This window comes from Oncorhynchus nerka, linkage group LG8, assembly GCF_034236695.1.
Source record: "Oncorhynchus nerka isolate Pitt River linkage group LG8, Oner_Uvic_2.0, whole genome shotgun sequence".
NCBI lineage: Eukaryota > Metazoa > Chordata > Actinopteri > Salmoniformes > Salmonidae > Oncorhynchus > Oncorhynchus nerka.
This window is the reverse complement of record NC_088403.1, coordinates 41,044,364-41,065,956: the sequence shown is the minus strand read 5'-3', so window position 1 is coordinate 41,065,956 and position 21,593 is coordinate 41,044,364. Positions and strand designations below refer to the sequence as shown.

Sequence of the window (21,593 nt, the reverse complement as noted above, 5' to 3'; positions counted from 1 at the left end):
GATTCTGTGTGATTAGTTAGGTATTTAGTAAATAAATGATTAAACCCAATTTTGTATTGCTGATTCAAATTGTTAGCCAGGGTTCGTGCAGATAACCAAGAATTTACAACTTTCAGATCAGACTGAATTAAGATGACGATTAATATGGACTGCTATTGATGTAAAATATTACTAGGTCTTTAAGAGTTTATTCGGAAGATAACAGCTCTATAAATATTATTTAGTGGTGCCCTAGTTAATTACATTTACATGATTAGCTCAATCAGGTAATATTAATTACGGAGAAATTATTTTTATAGAATAGCATGTCATATCACTTAATCCGGCATAGCCAAAGACACGACAACTGTGTGTGCTCAAAACAAGACTCCACCGGCAAGCTCCTTCTGGCCTCTTGCAGCCACTACCGGTTCCTCAGCGTCCCTAGTCTCATATATCTCTGGACTTTGTCACTGGGCTCCCTCCGTCTGATGGCAACACTGTCATTCTAACAGTAGTCGAGCGGTTCTCCAAGGCCGCCCATTTCATCCCTCTCCCAAACTACCTTCTGCCAAGGAGACAGCCCATCTTATGGTGCAGCATCTCTTCCAGATCCATGGACTCCCAGTAGACATGGTCTCCGATCGGTGTCCTCAGTTCTTGTCTCAGTTCTGGAAGTCATTCTGCAACCTTATTGGGTCGTCGGCCAGCCTGTCATCCGGATTCCATCGCCAAACTAACGGTCAGTCGGAGCGAGCCAACCAAGACCCGGAGACCACCTTAAGTAAGGTGCCTGGTCTCAACTAACCCCACTATCTGGAGCCGTCAAATGGTCTGGGTGGAGTATGCCCGGAACACTCTTCCCAGTTCTGTCACGAGACTCTCCCCTTTCGAGTGCTCCATGGTCTGATCTGTGTCACCTGTCCTTGTGATTGTCTCCACCCCCTCCTGGTGTCGCTTATTTCCCCCAGTGTATTTATCCCAGTGTTTCCTGTCTCTCTGTGCCAGTTCATCTTGTATATTTCCAAGTCAACCAGCACTTTTCCCGTTCTTCTTCTTTTTGATTTCTCCTTTTTCTAGTCCTCCTGATTTTGACCCTTGTCTGTTTCTGGACTTTGTACCTGCTTGTCTGACCATTCTGCCTGCCTTGACCACGAGCCTGTATGCCACTCTGTACCTCCTGGACTCTTGATCTGGTTTTGCCTGTCCACGACCATTCTCTTGCCTACCCCTTTGGATTAATAAACATGGTAAGACTCCACCCATCTGCCTCCTGTGTCTGCATTTGGGTCTCGCCTTGTGCCTTGATAAAAAAAGGTTTTAAGAAATGTTTGCTACATTTCTTACAAATGAAAAACTAAAATATCACATTTACATTTACATCATTCATTGCTCACTCTTACCAATTCAAGATGGCGCTATCCATACCTCTAATAAACGATCAAGATCATAATGCTTCAAATATATATAATATATATGTTACCAGTACATGTTTAGTATTAGTGGATTGAATACATCGCTTTGCTCAGCTTTACTTCCTGACGTGTTTCCATTCCCCTTAAAACAATTGCGGTGTCCTTCATAGGGCTTAACTCTCTCTAATCTTTTCAACAATGATCCCCTGATAAAAGTGTTTGGCTCATCGGAGTCTGGGCATGCATACAAGAGAATGACCTATATATGTGTGTGTGTTGGAGAGAGATGGCAAGACTGGGAGAAAGAAAGCGAGAGAGAGAGAGAGAGAGACAAAGAGAAGAGAGAGGGAAAAGGAGAGGGATAGTATATTAGAAATGTATACAGACACAGACTAGACAAACGTGTCTAGTCTCCTTGTTGACAATGGCTAGAAGGAGTGGTAAGGCACAGAACACTTCCTCTTTCTGTCTATTTCTCCCAGTTCTATGCTGTATGCTAAGGAGCATCCTCTCACCATCCTCTCATGTTATTTATCTTCCTCTCTCTCAGTAGAAGTGAGAGTAATAAGAGAGATAAGTACCTCTGTTGCAGCAATAAATCAAATGCATTGCTATATCAAGGCATACACAATCTGATTCCCAGAGTTTGTATGTGTCTGTATGTGTGTGTGTGGGTAAAAGTGGGTAAAAGCCGAGATTTGAAAGTTTGTCATTGGCTTCGCTACTCTGATTGGTTAGAGATGATCCAATAGATCATGACTTTGTTTTGTATAACACCCCTCATTTTGACGTCACCACAAACGACTTCAATGATGGCAGTCTCAGACTGAAATATGTGGTGAATGATAGAGCAGTGTAAGAATTCAGGCAATTGATGCAGTCATTGAATGAGCAATATGCAACTGGGTAAAACAATATTATGTCATTTCCGCTCATGATATCAGTCAACCGAGCCGCTCATGGGGCGGCAGTGTAGCCTCGTGGTTAGAGCATTGGACAAGTAACCGAAAGGTTGCAAGATCGAATCCCCAAGCTGATAAGGTACAAATCTGTCGTTCTGCCCCTGAACAAGGCAGTTAACCCACTGTTCCTAGGCCGTCATTGAAAATAAGAATTTGTTCTTAACCGACTTGCCTAGTTAAATAAAGGTAAAATGAAAACAACAACGCCGACTGCATCAAATAAACCTGAAACTGATGTAGAAGAAATGAGGGAGAAAGAAAACAAAGGCAGATAATTTACTGGTAGGTAAACGAAGTGTAAGATCAACCCTTGAGGCTGGTAACTCATAGACAACCAAACGAAACTACCTCACCCTACCTCAACCTCTCCTCTAGACTCTGTCAGTCCTTAGTCACCCATTCATCCCTTTCTCCTCTCCTCCTCCTCTCTCTTTCTCAGTGCATACTGTGTCAGTTAGATCTTGTCAGACAGACAGACGAGTCTAGTCATTAAAGTAGGACAAATCACATTTACTACCAATTAAACCCTATCTAACCATGTGGGCTCTGTTAGTGGGCCTGCTGCAACACACACACACACACACACACACACACACACACACACACACACACACACACACACACACACACACACACACACACACACAGACATGCATACCTCTATCTTGTAGCTATGTGGTTTCTCTGTGTAGCTGGTCTCCAGTTCGTCTCCGTGACTGAGTTGGCTCTCGTCCCCGTGTCCTGCCCCCACCTCACAGTGGAACAGCAGGGGGGCCAGACAACACACACTGCTAGGACAGCACCTGGGCATGATGGCTCTCTGTCTGTCTGCCTCTCTGTACAGTGTGTCTGTTGGTCTGTCTGTCGCACATTGATGTCTTCACTTGCAGGTAGCCTGTTAACTACAATAGGGAGACACTACTTTCCACTTTACTTTTCTGGGAACCAGGACAACAGAATCTCCGCCTGTCTCTGTCTCACTCTCTCTGTTTCGTCTCTTTCTGTCAATCTCCCTCTCTCTCAAAATCCTAAGCAAGACTACTGAAGTCCTCTCTGCTTTTTAATGCTTCACTTTCTTCTTCGGTGTTCTCTCTCTCTCTCTCTGGTGACTGAACAGTCTAACGTTGTGGTGATTATCTCTGTGTTAACTGCTGATCCAACAAAAATGTTTCTACATACTCCCTCTTTTGGGCTTTAGGATTAAGGCACTCCCTCTCAGGTGTGTAAGAGGATACACCTTTACCAGGATGCCATGCAGATCATCTACCCTCCTCCTTTTCACTCCCTCTCTCCTTCTTTAATCTCAACCCGTTCACCTCTTTTCTTTGCCAAACACTTTTGATTCTCTCTCTCTCTCTCTCTCTCTCTCTCTCTCTCTCTCTCTCTCTCTCACACACCTTCCTCTTTAAGGTGTGTATTCAGGTAGGAAGTGGGAGGGGAGACCTGAGCTAAAAATAGAACAGGTAGGACCTGTTAGACTGGATACTGTAGATGGGAACACACACACACACCCATCTTGTCTCTGTTAGATATTACACTGATCAAAGAATATAAACGCAATATAAATGTAAAGTGTGTCAGTTAGATCTTGCCAGTCAGTCAGTACCCGCAAAACACTAGTTTCAACGTCAACAGTGAAGAGGCGACTCCAGGATGCTGACCTTCTAGACAGAGTTGCAAAGAAAAAGCCATATCTCTGTCCAGTGTCTGTGTTCTTTTGCCCATCTTTTCTTTTCATTGGCCAGTCTAAGATACGGCTTTTTATTTGCAACTCTGCCGAGAAGGCCAGCATCCCAGAGTCGCCTCTTCACTGTTGACATTGAGACTGGTGTTTTACGGGAATATTTAATGAAGCTGCCAGTTGAGGACTTGTGAGGCGTCTGTTTCTCAAACTAGACACTCTAATGTACTTGTCCTCTTGCTCAGTTGTGAACCGGGGCCTCCCACTCCTCTTTCTATTCTGGTTAGAACCAGTTTGCGCTGTTCTGTGAAGGGAGTAGTACACAAGCGCTGTAGGAGATCTTCAGATTCTTGGCAATTTCTCACATGGAATAGCCTTCATTTCTCAGAACAAGAATAGACTGATGAGTTTCAGAAGAAAGTTATTTGTTTCTGGCCATTTTGAGCCTGTAATCGAACCCACAAATGCTGATGCTCCAGATACTCAACTAGTCTAAAGAAGGCCAGTTTTATTACTTCTTTAATCAGAACAACAGTTTTCAGCTGTGCTAACATAATTGCAAAAGGGTTTTCTAATGATCAATTAGCCTTTAAGCTAACACAACGTGCCATTGGAACACAGGAGTGATGGTTGCTGATAATGGGCCTCTGTATGCCTATGTAGATATTCCATAAAAAATCATCAGTTTCCAGCTACAATAGTCATTTACAACATTAACCATGTCTACACTGTATTTCTGATCAATTTGATGTTATTTTAATGGACATTTAAAAAATAAAAAAACTTTCAAAAACAAGAACATTTCTAAGTGACCCCAAACCTTTGAACGATAGTGTATTTCTGTATTGTTTTAGTGATTCACCATAGTGAAGCCATAGGCTCAGGTTTTCTGGGTCTCTATATTTTTGGTTGGATAGGTTTCTCAATTTCTATGTTAGGTTGTTGCATTCTTCATCAAACCATTTGTCATTGTTGTTCATTTCTTAGGTTATCTGCTTGACATTTTTTAGATTTGATAGGGAAGCTGAGAGGTCAACTATAGTGTTTAGGTTATCTACTGCCAGGTTTACACCTTCACTATTACAGTGAAAAATTTTGTCCAGAAAATTATCTAGAAGGGATTGGTAGATTTCCACACTACTCTCCTTCCATCTATAGCATGTGTTAATAGTATTCAGCTCCTTTAGATTTGATGCCTCATGATTGAGCAAAGCTCTGTTCAAGTAGAGTGAGATTTTTCTGTGATCTGATAGGACTGACTGTGAACGCTCTAAGAGACTCTGGGTTGAAGTCAGTGATAAAGTAGTCTACAGTAACACTGCCAAGAGATGAGCTATATGTGTACCTACCATAGGAGTCCCCTCGAAGCCAACCATTGACTATGTACATACTCAGCGTCCGACAGAGCTGCAGGAGTTGTGACTCGTTTTTCCTGGTTATGTTGTCGTAGTTGTGTCTAGGGGGGCATATGGGGGAGGGAATGTTTTCACCCCCAGGTAGGTGTTTATCCCCCTGTGTAAGGCGTGCGTACTGGAGGTAGAGAAGTCAGGCACAGGAGAGCAAAGACTATGTTACAATGGCGCAGTTTAATGAATAAAATCACTGTGAACAAGAACAATATATCCAATGGGACAAAAACCCCAGACATAACGTGCACAAGCACTTACAAAAAACATTACCGGACAAAGACATGTGGGGATCAGAGGGTTAAATTTACATTTACATTTAAGTCATTTAGCAGACGCTCTTATCCAGAGCGACTTACAAATTGGTGCATTCACCTTATGACATCCAGTGGAACAGTAGTGCATCTAAATATTTTAAGGGGGGGGGTTGAGAGGAATTACTTTATCCTATCCTAGGTATTCCTTAAAGAGGTGGGGTTTCAGGTGTCTCCGGAAGGTGGTGATTGACTCCGCTGTCCTGGCGTCGTGAGAGAGTTTGTTCCACCATTGGGGGCCAGAGCAGCGAACAGTTTTGACTGGGCTGAGCGGGAACTGTACTTCCTCAGTGGTAGGGAGGCGAGCAGGCCAGAGGTGGATGAACGCAGTGCCCTTGTTTGGGTGTAGGGCCTGATCAGAGCCTGGAGGTACTGAGGTGCCGTTCCCCTCACAGCTCCGTAGGCAAGCACCATGGTCTTGTAGCGGATGCGAGCTTCAACTGGAAGCCAGTGGAGAGAGCGGAGGAGCGGGGTGACGTGAGAGAACTTGGGAAGGTTGAACACCAGACGGGCTGCGGCGTTCTGGATGAGTTGTAGGGTTTTTAATGGCACAGGCAGGGAGCCCAGCCAACAGCGAGTTGCAGTAATCCAGACGGGAGATGACAAGTGCCTGGATTAGGACCTGCGCCGCTTCCTGTGTGAGGCAGGGTCGTACTCTGCGGATGTTGTAGAGCATGAACCTACAGGAACGGGCCACCGCCTGTTAAATACACGACATGCAAGTGATGGAATTGAAACCAGGTGTGTGGGAAGACAAGACAAAACAAATGGAAAATGAAAGGTGGATCGGCGATGGCTAGAAGACCGGTGACGCCGAACGCCGAACGTCGCCCGAACAAGGAGAGGGACCGACTTCGGAGGAAGTGCTGAGGGTGTCAGGTTCGCGACAAGTTCTAGCATTTAGGTCACCACGGCAATTGTTGATCTCCCCCTCTAGGATGGAGAAGCTGTCATTGTTATAGGTAGCGGATATTAAATGTATATCGTTATAGGTAGCACATATGAAGACATTTTTTTCTGTTGAGATCATTTCCTTATTCATTTCTAGCCAGATGTAAAATGTTCCTGTTTTGACTAGTTTAATAGAGTGGGTTAGGTCTGCTCTATACCAAATTAGCATACCCCCTGAGTCTCTTCCCTGTTTCACACCTGGTAGTTTGGTGGATGGGACTACCAGCTCTCTGTAACCTAGAAGGCAACCAGTGGGTCCATCTCCTTTATACCATGTTTCTTGTAGGATGACAATGTCTGTACATGAAATGTATTTGATGAAGTCTGGGTTCCTGCTCTTTAGGCCAAAGGCAGATGACCTCAGACCTTGTATATTCCAGGATGGGATAGTAAAAGCTTTGTGTTCCATAGTGTCTAGTGTTGTTTTTGTGTGGTTTAGGCCCGGACCATCATAGTAGCTGTGAGCAGAGCATGTTGAGCATCTGATTACGTACCTCTTAGGTTGCAGGATGGGGGATGGGCAGGTGTAATAGTGGGGGTTGGGCCTGTTGCTCTGCTCACTGCCTGGGCATATGCCCTGCTGTCATGTTGAGGTTCTTGCTGCAGGGGCAGGGAGCATGGGGTGGGCAGACGGGGCATAGGTCTGATATGGGGGGGCCTATATAGAGTGTGGCAAGGGTTTAGTTGGGGTGGTCTTAGCTGGTTGGGGTGTGGCTTGTGATGCTGTGGTCTGGGTGTAGATCCTCTTGGCGTGGGTTCTCTCAGTGCAGGTCTTTCAGGAGGGGTCTTGCAGGTCGGGGAGGGTGTCTCGCTGGTCTGGGCGGGGTGTCCATTGCTCCTGTGTGAGGATCTGGGGCTACTGTTCAGGGTGATGTCCTTCAGGGTCCTGGCAAAAGTTGGGATGGCTGCCTTGTAGAGGTGGACCTGGTCATAAAGGCTGTTAAAGTCCAGGGTGGAGTGGTGGGCCAGGTAGACATTAGGTTTTGAGGCACAGTCTCGCGAAATGCTTGTATTCACCTGCTGTATGGTGGCAGGGTGAAAGTCTTTTTGTGGTATCAGGGTGAAGATAACCACTTGTGTGTTGGGGAAAGCGTAAAAAGCTTTTTCAATCACTCCCTTGAGTGCTGTGGCCACCCTTTCCTGCTGGGCCCTCAGGTCATTTGTGTCCGTGTGAATTATGGGGCTGGAGGACCCTAGTCTGTCCTCTGACAACAGCTCCAGGGCATGTCTAGTGTTCGAGCACCAGAGCTTAGCTATTTGGTGTTTGGGAAAAAGTTATTCCTCTTGAATATATTTGCCATTTGAGTCAACGAGGAGCACAATCTCTGGCTTTTGTGTGTCCTCAGTGGATGTGTGTGGGTTGTCAAAAGAGCAATCAGAGGAGTTGACAGGGTGGCTATTAGAAGGGAGGGTGTCTGTTGGGTTGGTGGGTTGTCTATCCCATTGTTGTGTTGGGGTCTGGGTAGGCTGTTCTGCTGGCTTCTCTCGCTATCTCCCCCTCTCTCTCTGGAAAATTGTGGGCAGGTGAATTATTGGATGCCTTTTAATAAAAAATTAATAAAAAATAGTGTTTTGGTGGGATTTATTGACCAAGGTCTATAAAGATATATCCATATTTTGTTTTGTTATGTTTTGACATCTCCTTTGTCTAGTATTCAGCCCAACCAAGAAGCTTCAACTGCTGGAGAACACTGAATCCAGCCAATCTATTTGAGGATCAACCATCCATCAATCTTGAGTAAGAAGTATCTTCACTGTATAATGCTGATACATTTCAATGTTAAACAAATTCATTTAAACATTAACACAACCATTAAAATGGCTGCTGCAGTTGTGGCCATCTCCAGCGATGCAGAAACTGATGTCAAGGAAATTAGACCTGGAGCAAGGATCTGGGACGAAATGCCACAAAGGAGACTGTTTTACCTCTTTTTATCATGGCGAGAGACATCCTGAAGAAGGAGGAGGCCATAGCCAACCCCATTAAGGAGGAAGAGCTCTGCCACCATCTCATACATGAAATTCATCCAAACTACTTGAGGTTAGTACAGAGAGTACGTGCACTCTGGCGTATATTTCTTCTCAGTAAGGAAGCCAGGACAACACTTCTGATCAGAGGAATAAGAGTCGGAGGAAAACATGTTGCGTTCTAAGAGAATAATCCTTTCAGTTTGATGTCACGCATGTCTGACCAGAACTCAATTCAAGTTACAATTAAAGAACTACCTGAATCAGCAGATGGTAGTGTTGTGACTGAGTTTCTGGCAAAAGCTGGATGTAAAGGTGGTGGGGAGGGTGATGAGGCGCATGATAACATTCAAGGGTCAACTCACAAACTGCTCCAATGGAGATTGTTTTGTATATGTTGAAGCAGCCCCCATCACTCCAATCACAGGGTTTGTAAAGATCATGGCCCTCACTGGATCAAAGTGTTTTATGACGGACCTGCACGTAGACATGACTAGCAGACATAATCCCACTCTAAAGGGGTCAGGAGATGATAGAGTACAGTCTTCCTACACTGGAATTACATAAGGTGCAAAAAGAAGAAGAATAAGAGGAAACATTTTCTAAATGAAGCTGGGAAAGTGGCTACTGAGACCAGTGACAATCATAACCTAATGGAAAACGCGGTGCAACCCCAAACGCGGTGCAACCCCAAACGCGGTGCAACCCCAAATGCGGTGCAACTCACTGGGGAATTCAAAAAAAGCGGCCAAACATCAATGCTGGCCTTTATTCAAACAATCCGTAATCAACAAATGCCCAAGAGGCCTAGGGTACGAATCTCCCCATCAGAGTCTGTAGTTAGGACACCAGCAGAAAAGAAGGCTGATATGGAGGATATATTCCTAGGAGAAGTGGAGAAAAGTCCCCCTAATTTGCCATCCAGAACGAAATTATTAATGAATGGTGGAACATGAATGATTGAAATCATCTAGAAGGACATTCTTAGTATGTGAGTATAACCTCTGTCACTGACATGTCTTTTCAAGAGAATGAGGAATCTGCAGATATTCACAGTTTAATGAAAACTCTTAATACATGTCCCAAACAAAACCCGCCTTTGAGACAGGAACTCAGTCTCCCTAATCCTGCTATCAGAAAACATTGTACCATGAACTTTTTCAAACCATTAATCAGACTAAAATGCTCTGTGACCCTCATCCCAAACCTAAAGGAATATTAGGAGGTCATGTGAATATTTGTAGCATTATTCCTAAGAGTGAACAGGTGGAACATTAATTGACTGACTCCAATCTTGATTTTTTTCTGTTTCTCTGAGACATGGCTGAATAAATCTTCTCCTATTTCCACCTTTAATGTCCCGTGAATGTACAGTATGAGGCTGAATGTCTTACTCCCCCTCATATGTCTTTCACAATTATTGGATTATATCGACCACTAACATCTGATACCTTGTTTTATGATAATCTAAATGCCATGCTTAAAAAATGTGATCATAAGAAGTATATCATCTTCATGGGCGATTTCAATATAAACTGTGAAAACAAAATTTACAGGAAAAAAATCAGGAATCACAGAACATTTCAACCTGAAAATACAAGGACCAACTAAAGAAACACAGACATCCCAGACTCAAATTGATCTGCTGTTCACTAACATATCTGATCGAATAACTATGTCCATTAACTTACTAACTGGCATATCTGACCATAATGCTACATTGTGGTTAGAAAGCTCACTATATCAATGTGCAACAGTATGATAGAAAAAATCTTAAAAAGTGAGCAGAGTAACTACGATGCAGCTATAGGTCAAATTGACTGGTCTGATCTGTTATGCAATGAAGACCCAGAGTCTGGATACAGAACATTTATGTCAGCTATTGACTAAGTGAATACCTCTTTTACCAGGAAATGTCAATATAAGTCAAGTAGTCAAACCTCCCTACCATGGATCAACGAGGACCTCTGGAGGCAGATGCGAAAACGGGATCTTTCCTTGAAAAAAGCACTGAAGTCTGGTCAGAATGATGCCAGACGTATATTCACATCACTGGGAAATAAGGTGGTGAGGAATAAAAACAAAATCAAAAGCAGAGTTCTTAGACTGATCAATGACGCAAAACGAAACGGCAAAGTGATTTGGGAAAATCTCAACAAACTAACAGGGAGAGGAGCTGAAATGTCCAAAAAACATCCTGAAAGAAAGGTTAATGGGATTCTAATTCAAGACTCCAATTTCATATCCACCACCTTTAACATTTTTTTTGTTGACTCTGTCAGGGAACTGGCTCAAGGATGTTCAACCAAGACCACAGTTCTCACTCCCATGGACAATAATAAACCAATATTCAGATTCCTGAAATCTCAGCGTCAGCAGTGGACAGTACTATCAGCTTCTTCGGGAACTCTAGAAAAAAAAATGATTTGGTCTAGAGACTGTATTCCCGAAGACACACAAATATTCTCTGACCATCTCTGTCCATCAAATATAGGTTCTTCCCCAATGCTTAGAAGTCTGCAGCAGTGATACCTGCTTAAAATCTGGTGACCAAACAACGGTGAAAAATGACCAACCTAAAAGCATTCTTCCAGTGCTATCAAAAGTAGCTGAAAAATATAGTTGAAGTCGGAAGTTTACGTACACCTCAGCCAAGTACATTTAAACTCAGTTTTTCACAATTCCTGACATTTAATCCAAGTAAAAATTCCCTGTTTTAGGTCAGTTAGGATCACCACTATACTTTAAGAATGTGAAATGTCAGAATAATACTAGAGGGAATGATTTATTTCATCTTTTATTTCTGTCATCACATTCCCAGTGGGTCAGAAATGTACATACACTCAATTAGTATTTGATAGCATTGCCTTTAAATTGTTTAACTTGGGTCAAACATTTTGGGTAGCCTTCCACAAGCTTCCCACAATACGTTTGTGAATTTTGTCCCATTCCTCCTGTAACCGAGTCAGGTTTGTAGGCCTCCTTGCTCGCACACGCTTTTACAGTTCTGCCCAGAAATTTTCAATGGGATTGAGGTCAGGGCTTTGTGAAGGCCACTCCAATACCTTGACTTTGTTGTCCTTAAGCCATTTTGCCACAACTTTTGAAGTATGCTTGGGGTCATTGTCAATTTGGAAGACCCATTTGCAACCAAGCTTCAACTTCCTGACTGGTGTCTTGAGATGTCGCTTCAATATATCCACATAAATTCCCTTCCTCATGAAGCCATCTATTTTGTGAAGTGAACCAGTCCCTCCTGCAGCAAAGCAACCCCACAACATGATGCTGCCACTCCCGTGCTTCATGGTTGGGATGTGTTCTTTGGCTTGCAAGTCTCCCCATTTTTCCTCCAAACATAACGATGGTCATTATGGCCAAACAGTTCTATTTTTGTTTCATCAGACATTTCTCCAAAAAGTGCGATCTTTGTGTGCAGTTCCAAACCGTAGTCTGTTTTTTTTATGGCGGTTTTGGAGCAGTGGCTTCTTTCTTGCTGAGCGGCCTTTCGGGTTATGTCCATATAGGACTTGTTTTACTGTGGATATAGATACTTTTGTACCTGTTTCCTCCAGCATCTTCACAAGGTCCTTTGCTGTTGTTCTGGGATTGATTTGCACATTTCGCATCAAAGTATGTTCAACTCTAGGAGACAGAACGCATCTCCTTCCTGAGCGGGATGACAGCTGCATGGTCCCATGGTGTTTATACTTGCGTACTATTGTTTGTACAGATGAACGTGGTACCTTCCGGCGTTTGGAAATTACTCCCAAGGATGAACCAGACTTGTGGAGGTCCACAATTCTTTTCTGAGGTCATGGCTGATTTCTTTAGATTTTCCCATGATGTCAAGCAAAGAGGCACTGAGTTTGAAGGTAGGCCTTGAAATACATCCACAGGTACACCTCCAATTGCCTCAAATTATGTCAATTAGCCTATCAGAAGCTTCTAAATCCATGACATCATTTTCTGGAATTTTCCAAGCTGTTGAAAGGCACAGTCAACTTAGTGTATGTAAACTTCTGTCCCACTGGAATTGTGATAAAGTGAATTATAAGTGAAATAATCTGTCTGTTAACAATTGCTGGAAAAATTCCATTCCAACCATTTTACCGAAACAGCCAATTGCTATTTTCTGGAGTGCATTAAATCTAAACAAGACATATCTGGTGAAGTCGGCACAGCCCTTTTAGATCTTAAAAAGGCCTTTGATACTTTGAAGTATAATGCGGTCTCCTTATCCAAACTATCCCCCGTAATGTGTTGGCTGAAGCCATTAGTTGGATGTATTCCTATCTGACAAATAGAAGCCAAAGGGTTAGTCTGGGGGACACTCAGTCGGACTCTCTTTACTATAACATTGGGGTCCCACAAGGGTCAATATTAGGCACCCTTCTGTTTACCATCTACAGTATATAAGTGATCTCCCACTTGCTTGCCCACAAGTTAACATGCAGATGTATGCAGATGATACAGCCCTGTATGTACATTACACTCAAAAAACAGACAAGTTGTTAACAAGTTAACTGACGCTATGGTACATGTTTCTTAATGGATGACTGATTCTTCCCTGCATTTAAATATTGACAAAACTGTCTGTTTCTACTTCTCTAAGAAAATCAAGGGAACTGGTCTGTCTGCCCAATATAAAGGATCAAAACTGGCAGAGGAATAAAAATAGCATAAATAGGAAAGTATACGAGTTTAATTTGAGGACCAGGATGTTGACAACGGTGCCATACAGATTGCAAAATAGTTGGGAAGAGATTTTTGATGTAGCGATTCCATGGTACAGGGTGTATGAGTCGATATATAAAACAACGCAAGATTCAAGACTTAAAATAATTATATAGAATTCTTGCCACCAACAAAATGTTGACAATTTGGGGCATAAAATCATCAAAGCTCTGCAGATTTTGTTGTGAGGATACAGAATCAATAGACCATTTATTTTGGTATTGCCCTCAGGTAGCCTGTTTCTGGTCTCAAGTTCAGGAATGGCTGAAAATGCATTGATCTAAAATTGAATAGTGCTCTATTAAGAGATCTGGAGAGACCGGGTCAGTCAATTACTAATATACTAACACTCTTAGTAAAAGTATTTATCTTCAACTCGCAATCTGTGGATTCTATTCGATTAGTTGGATTGAAATTGTACGTTAAACATCACAGCATAGTTGAAAGATATGTGTTGCATAGAAACCCGAGGTGGGTGGCCAGCAGAGATAGATGGCATGGGCTGAGGGAAGCTGAGGGTCGGGATGTGGAATTGGAGACAAGTGGAAGTGGAGTTGCTGTGCGGGAGTTAGAATGATGGTCAAAGATAAAAGTTGTTTGTTTGTTTAAGTTTACATAATAAAAAGTATGTTTGAATTACACTGAGGGACAGTGTTTTTACAACTAATGCCGGTTTGCCTGAGGCTGATACCGTGCAGGTGTTTATACACACATGCATATACACACACTCTCATTCAAATAAACACATACAAGAACACACACATACATGTAATAGTGCCAGACATGCACACAAACATATACAATTTGCATTGCTGTTATGATTTTAGTTGCCCTTGATGTCCTTTGCTTTAAAAGTATTTCATTTTGTAATATATTTTCTATTATTTTTTGCTGTTTTCTTCTGTCTTTTCCTTTTTTCTCTTTAGTTCATTCTTTTGATTGTTGGTGCATTGGGGGGGAACTGTGTGTGTGGGGGGGTCTTGGAGGATTCTGGTTCACGTTTTTGGGCCTGGTGGGAGATCTGTCAACGTGCCCTTGAGCAGGGCATTGACCCTGGATGCTCTGTGTGTCGCTCTGAATTGGAGTCTGTTGGATGACTGGTATGATGTAGTTGTTAGATGACTGGTATGATGTAGTTGTTAGATGACTGGTATGATGTAGTTGTTAGATGACTGGTATGATGTAGTTGTTGAGCGGCTTCACTGCAAGTGTATTGTATGTTTCGGATATTCAATAAAATATTTTTATATTTTTTATATATAGAATAAAAAAAGATCCTCCACTGCTATGTCGGCATATCATGCTCAAAGAAAACACCTCCAGAATATCAAGGGCAGTAACTAGAGGGGATTGCATTGTCCCTTCTCGACACAGTAAACTTGGTCAATCTGCCTTCTCTGTTAGAGCTGAAACTGCACTGATTATTGTACTTTTTACATTTAAATTGAAAACATTACTAAAATCTATCCAAACCTGTACACATGAGTTATCTGTGGCTCCTCATACGTAAGACGACAGTTGATGATAGTGTTTTTTTCTTAACGAATACATTGTTGTTCTAATTATATTCTATTGGATGTAATGTATTTGCATAGTGGCTGTGTGATTGTCCTTACCTGCCCTGGGACTACGGGTGCATATTAGCTTTTGGCTAACCCCGGCACATTTACATGGGATGTTACATTATTGTAATATTGTTCTTGATTAATGTGCATTGTCCCCTATAAATAAATAGATATGCCTTCTCTCCCCCTCCCCACACTTTTTCTCTCTCCCACTCTCACTCCTTCTTCCTATAGCTTTCTATTATGTCAATTTCCTCTCTCGTTCACTGCATCACTCTCTCTTTCCATCTGGAAATCCACCTGTCTCTCTCCTTGTCTTAATAACACACTACCTACCCCCTTTCACTCCCCTTCATCTCCCTGTCTCTCTTTATCTCTTACACAACCTAAAGATAATCTCTCTTTAGCGAATCCACTTAAATAAGCATTTTCACCTAGTGATGCATTGATCTCAATGGGAGACTAAGTGAAACGTGTACTTAAGTAGAGGTCAGGTTAGAAGTCAGGATCCACTTTTCTAAACGCTCTCGTTGGCTGGCCCTCGCTTCATACTCGTCGCCAAACCCACTGGCTACAGGTTATCTACAAGTCTCTGCTAGGTAAAGCCCCGCCCTATCTCAGCTCGCTGGTCACCATAGCAGCACCCACTCGTAGCACACGCTCCAGCAGGTATATCTCAGTGGTCACCCCCAAAGCCAATTCCTCCTTTGGTCGCCTTTCCTTCCAGTTCTCTGCTGCCACTGACTGGAATGAACTGCAAAAATCACTGAAGCTGGAGATTCCCATCTCCCTCACTAGCTTTAAGAACCAGCTGTCAGAGCAGCTCACAGATCACTGCACCTGTTCATAGCCCATCTGTATACAGCCCACCAAATCCCCATACAGTATTTATTTATTTTGCTCCTTTTGCATCACAGTATCTCTACTTGCACATCCATCTTTTGCACATCCCACCATTCCAGTGTTTAATTGCCATATTGTAATTACTTTGCCACCATGGCCTATTTATTGCCTTAACTCCCTTATTTGACCTTACTTGCACTCACTGTATATAGACTTTTTTTTCTTTTTTTTCTACTGTATTATTGACTACGTTTTGTTCATTCCATGTGTAACTCTGTGTTGTTGTATGTGTCGAACTGCTATGCTTTATCTTGGCCAGGTCGCAGTTGCAAATGAGAATTTGTTCTCAACTAGCCTACCTGGTTAAATAAAGGTGAGAAGAAAAAAAAAAGGAAAAAAAAGGGAACTGATTTGGAATAAGCCTGCACCTACTCCTCTTCTCCTGTAGAGGGCAGCAGAGCCAATAGACTAACATAGAACCTTATAAGGCTCTGGGCTGATGGTGGCAGAGAGAAAACGGGGGCTAGAGAGAGGGAGGGAGAAGAAGAGAAAGGAGAAGAGAGAGTGGTGCAGTCATTTGTAAATGTCAGATACACCATCACTTTAACCCTTCACAGACACAGACAAACACACACACAGACACACACACAGTGAAGAGGTCCATGACCATCCGATGGCACGCCGAGTTGCCATGGTGACAAGAGAACTTCAATGTTAGCCCACGTCTGGGCTAAAGCACACACACACACACACACACACACACACACACATACACACACACCTGTTCACCTTCTGTCCACCTTACCTAGTAAAAATATTCCTCACTCACAACTGAAAAGGAAATGATTGTTTCCTGTGCCATTTTTAGGTTTTGGTTTAACACACTTAGAAGTACTGTGTGTCTGTGCGTGCTCCTATGTGTGTGTGTGCAGCTACGTGTTTGTGTGTGTGTGTGTGTGTGTGTGTGTGTGTGTGTGTGTGTGTGTGTGTGTGTGTGTGTGTGTGTGTGTGTGTGTGTGTGTGTGGGTGTGTGGGTGTGTGTGTGTGTGTGTTTGTGGAGAACTTGACATTGGCATTCTACAAATGGCACAATTCATTCGTCCTTTTCAGAGAAAACAAACACACACTCACACAACACCTTGCGTAGGAGGATACTGAGCTATGGTGACCACATCCTCTCATGTAGCTGTAGTTTTATTAATAGGCAGAGGACAAACCGAGCAAGAGAGATATGCAGAGAGCATACACACACATACACACGCAAACATGAGAATACACTGAAGCATACGTATAACATAATTAGACCTTGTTCTTTTTATATGGGTATCTATAATGATTACAATGGACATATTTGTTCACAGAGAGAGGGAAAGAGAGAGATTGACAGAACAACAATACAATGATATAGGGGAAGTTTGGCGGAGGGCGTGTGTGTTAATCTGCCCGGCCATTTGCATTACGCTATGTTCACATCGGCGAACCTGTGTGTGTGTGTTTGTGGCGCGTGTGTGTGGTGCGTGGCAGAGCCACAGTCTGAAAGTCCAAAGGTAGATGAACATTAGACTGCTCAAAAAGACATGGCTGTAGACGGCTATAAAGGCTGTAAAACCAGAGAGGACTGCAGAACACACACACGCACGTACACACTTCACACATGCACACACACACCCGCTCTACAACAGCTTTATTGCTAAGAAAATGCTAGATGTAGGTTGGGCGGATGTGGTGGGAGGAGAATGAGGGAGATAGAATGAAAGGGTTGGAAAAAGAGAGAGAGCGAATTCACGAGAAGGGCAAGGTAGAGGGAGTTAGGGAAGAAGGAAGGGGAGGAGGGAGCGAGAGATATCTAGGAGAGTTCTCCCTGGGTGCTGCGTGATGTGGATGTGAATGAAGATCTGATACAGTTTAACTGGTGCAGAGGTATGACCTGATATGCACACTCATGCTGAAACACACACGAACACGCATGCACCCCCATATCCTTTTACAATCGGTATAGTGGTGTGGTTTGTAACACACACACACACACACACATAATAAAACACACACACACACACACTTCAGTCACGACAGCCTCCTCGACCCTGAGAGCGCTGTTAGTCGTGTCATTGCCACAGGAGACGTGATTTCCGTGGCAACAGGAGGGGGGAGGCCCTTATCTCACCCGTCAGTGTTAACTCCTTAGTATCCTCCCTCCCTCCCCTCTACCTCACTCACTCAGTCCCTCTCATAATCAAGGTATTTTATCATTACAGTGTTCAATTGGTAGTTAACTTTTTAGGGATAGGGGGCAGCATTTTCACTTTGGATGAATTGCGTGTCCATAGTGAACTGCCTCCTACTCTGTCCCAGAAGCTAATATATGCATATTATTATTACTATTGGATAGAAAAAACTCTGAAGTTTCTAAAAACTGTTTGAATTATGTCTGTGAGTATAACAGAACTCATATGGCAGGTAAACTTCCAAACAGGAAGTGGAAATTCTGGGGCTGGTTGATTTTCGCACTTCCTACGCCTTCCACTAGATGTCAACAGTCAGTAGAACATGGAAAGAAGCCTCTAAAGTGAGGTGGGGCCGGATGGCAGCGATTTGAGTCAGTGGTCTGGCAGAATGCCAGTTCCTGGTCAGGCGCATTTCTCATGATATCGCCAAGCGTATGCTCCGGTTGGAACGTTATTGGATATATATGATAATAACATCCTGAAGATTTTTTCTCTACTTAGTTTGACCAGTTTATTCGACCTGAAATATAACTTTTTGAAGTTTTCGTGCCAGCTTTTGGACATGTGAACTAAACGTGCTAGCAAAAGTAGCTAATTGGACACTAGTAATGGACATTATCGAACAAAACAACGATTTATTGCGGAATTTCCTATGTCCTATGAGTGTCATCTGATGAAGATTATCAAAGGTTAGTGATTAATTTTATCTCTATTTCTGCTTTTGTGACTCTATCTTTGGCTGGGAAAAATGGCTGTGTGTTTTTGGGGATTTGGTGGTGTTTTCGCTGTAAAACATTTTAAAAATCGGACAGGATGGGTAGATTAACAAGATGTTTATCTTTCATTTGCTATATTGGACTTGTTAATGTGTGAAAGTTAAATATTTCTAAAAAATATTTTTGAATTTCCCGCGCTGCCTTTTCAGCGGAATGTACGGGGGGGTTTCCGCTAGCGGAACCTGTGTCCTAGACAGGTTAACAGTCTTGTCCTATCGCTGCAACTCTCGTACGGACTCAGGAAAGGCAAAGGTCGAGAGCCATGCGTCCTGCGAAACACGACCCGCCAAGCCGCACTGCTTCTTGACACACTGCTCGCTTAACCCGGAAGCTATCCGCACCAATGTACCTCTCCATCTCTCCTCTCCTCCCCCATTCTTCTACTAACATATGGGCATTTCCAGGTAAAAGGCCCCATGACCACTAACGTTCAAAGGAGCACATCAAATTAGGTGTCAAATGAAAAAGGGTCTATATTTTTTATTTATTAAGGCATATATGAAAATGTTAAACATTGTCCATCCAAGTAGGAATAGGGCTTTGATTTCTAGTCAAACAAATGGAAAATGGGTCTTAGAAAAAGAAATTGAGCAGAACAAGTCTTAAAAGGCATTATAAATACATTTAAAAAACAATAGTGTTGAAGTAACCCTGCCAACTCATATCAACATTTATATTTAGTTTTGCAGAAATTATTTGCACTCTGTAAGTTTAAGAACTATTACCTAGTGTCATTCTGTTACCAAAACCCCACATATCTTTAAGATATACTCTAATTTCTGACAGCGCTCTCAGGGATAATGAAAGTTCACATAAGTTACATGTAAAGGTAGACCTACCAATTTGTTACAGTGTTTTTACATAACAACTTGGTTTATAAGTGATAAAAACACTTCATTCTGTTACCAAATCGGTAACAGAAAGACCAAAAAAATCTGTAACAGAATGACTGCAACTGAATTGGCTAGAATGGAAAACAATAGTAGCCACAAACCACAGTTGGGTCACCTAACATACAGATACACACACAAAGACAGAAGGTCATTTAGGATGACGGGATGAGACAGTGATCTGACGCCTAACATCAGCTCATAACTGTTTTCTTTCTCTTTCTGTTGAGTGGTGGTCAAAGCAAGAGTTTAAAAATAGTCTGGACAACCCCTCCCTCTCTCTGCCTTTCTCACTCTCCAGTTAATGTCACCTCTCTCGGATCTTACTGACACCTACCCATGAGCCCCCTCTCTTTCCATTTACTGTAACCAGCCCCCTCACCCGCCGAACACCGGGCCGACACCGGACGTCCACGGACGTTGAAAAGTAGTGGAAATTTGGTCAGTTCAAATCTGAACCAACCATAGACGTCTGTTCCACATGTTTGGACAGCACAGTACAGTAAATGACAGTAGAGCCCAGTACAGTAAAGAAAAGTAGAGTAGGTCAGTACATTTCAGTACTGTACAGTAGAGTTTAGTACATTACAGTACAGTAGAGCACATTAGAGTATAATTTATTATTTAATTTCATTTGAATAATAGCCCGTGTAAATTAATTATAGCCCGTTTTTTGGGGTCCGATACGATTAATATTTTTGGGGGGGACAAAACTTACCGTTACTGATATATCTGTTGATACACTGTTTAACAGAGGTCAAATTTAAATGTTTCATTTTCCACACAGTGTTCTTATAAATTGCCATCCAAAAGAGCAATTGTCTAAGAAATATACTTCAAATGTTGATTTCTTACATTGTTTCAATAATGACACGTCATGAGAATGGCGTGTTCAGATAAGCATGAGATACCCTTTTTTTCATCCTTTCTATTGAATATCAATTATCATGGAATTATCGTCCGATACCGATATATTTTTTAAAATCATTTCACTAAGATCATTTCGGTGAACCAATATATCGGTCGGGCTCTAAGAATAATACTGAAACATGCAAAGGATGATATTACACTTTTCAACCTTTGTGTACCTATTCAGGATACATCACCATAAAGAGAATGACATTCATAATTATGAAACACTTCTGGGTAGTACAGATCAGGGACCCATGATGCCATTCTTTTACCATCATTCTGTGTAAATCCACTTCACTTACTGTACTTCAATAACCTAAATATATATACTTTTTTACAACTCAAGGTGTCATATCATGGCTGACATCCCATTCTTTCTGCAGAGTTTTGGGAAAACCAGGTCACATAAAAAAACGTCACTCTGTTACAAACATGTTTTGCACGGTTCTTTAAGTAAAAGTGTTTTTGTAGCTAAGTAGTCCTTAGAGTTGTATGGTTTGTTACACTTTGCAATCACTGTTTTTTTATTGAGTCCTCAGCATCATTCCGTTAATGTGGAATTCCGCATATTCAGACATGACACATTTTCCAAGAGACACAATGACCCATTGAAATAAGTAACGTGTTTGAGTGTGTGCGTGCGTGCGTGTGTGTGTGAGTGTGTGTGCGTGTGTGTGTGTGTGTGTGTGTTTCTACCTATAAAGGAGAGGTGCAATGCTCCTTTACAAGCGTTGAAATCAGGTCAACAGAATTGAGGACAGAAGGTGATTTGTCTCCCGCCTCTCCTGGCCTTGGCCTCACAAACACTAGCATTGGCCTTGACACTTAAAGGCATGCACTAAAATAATTGATATCTCTCTAAAAGAAAACAGCAGGGGTCATACATTTCAGGGTCCATCGACAGAGGCCATCAAGCCATATCTATCTGTATTCTGTAGGGCCATTGCAGAGCTTGTATTGTCACCTCACCTG

General features: G+C 42.4%; 1 protein-coding gene across 7 annotated transcripts in view; it reads right to left on the bottom strand.

Moving 5' to 3' along the window:
• si:dkey-172j4.3 (diacylglycerol kinase delta) overlaps positions 1-21,593 on the bottom strand; it is a 115,982-nt gene that overhangs the window by 61,319 nt on the left and 33,070 nt on the right. Inside the window, exon 1 of one of the 7 annotated variants that reach the window (XM_065021787.1) lies at positions 3,015-3,466. The exons of the other annotated variants lie outside the window; for them this stretch is intronic. Within the exon in view, the coding sequence (XP_064877859.1) occupies positions 3,015-3,167 (153 nt within the window). The 5' untranslated portion in view covers positions 3,168-3,466. Of the gene's footprint in view, positions 1-3,014; positions 3,467-21,593 lie in introns of those variants that run through there. 7 annotated transcript variants of the gene reach the window in all.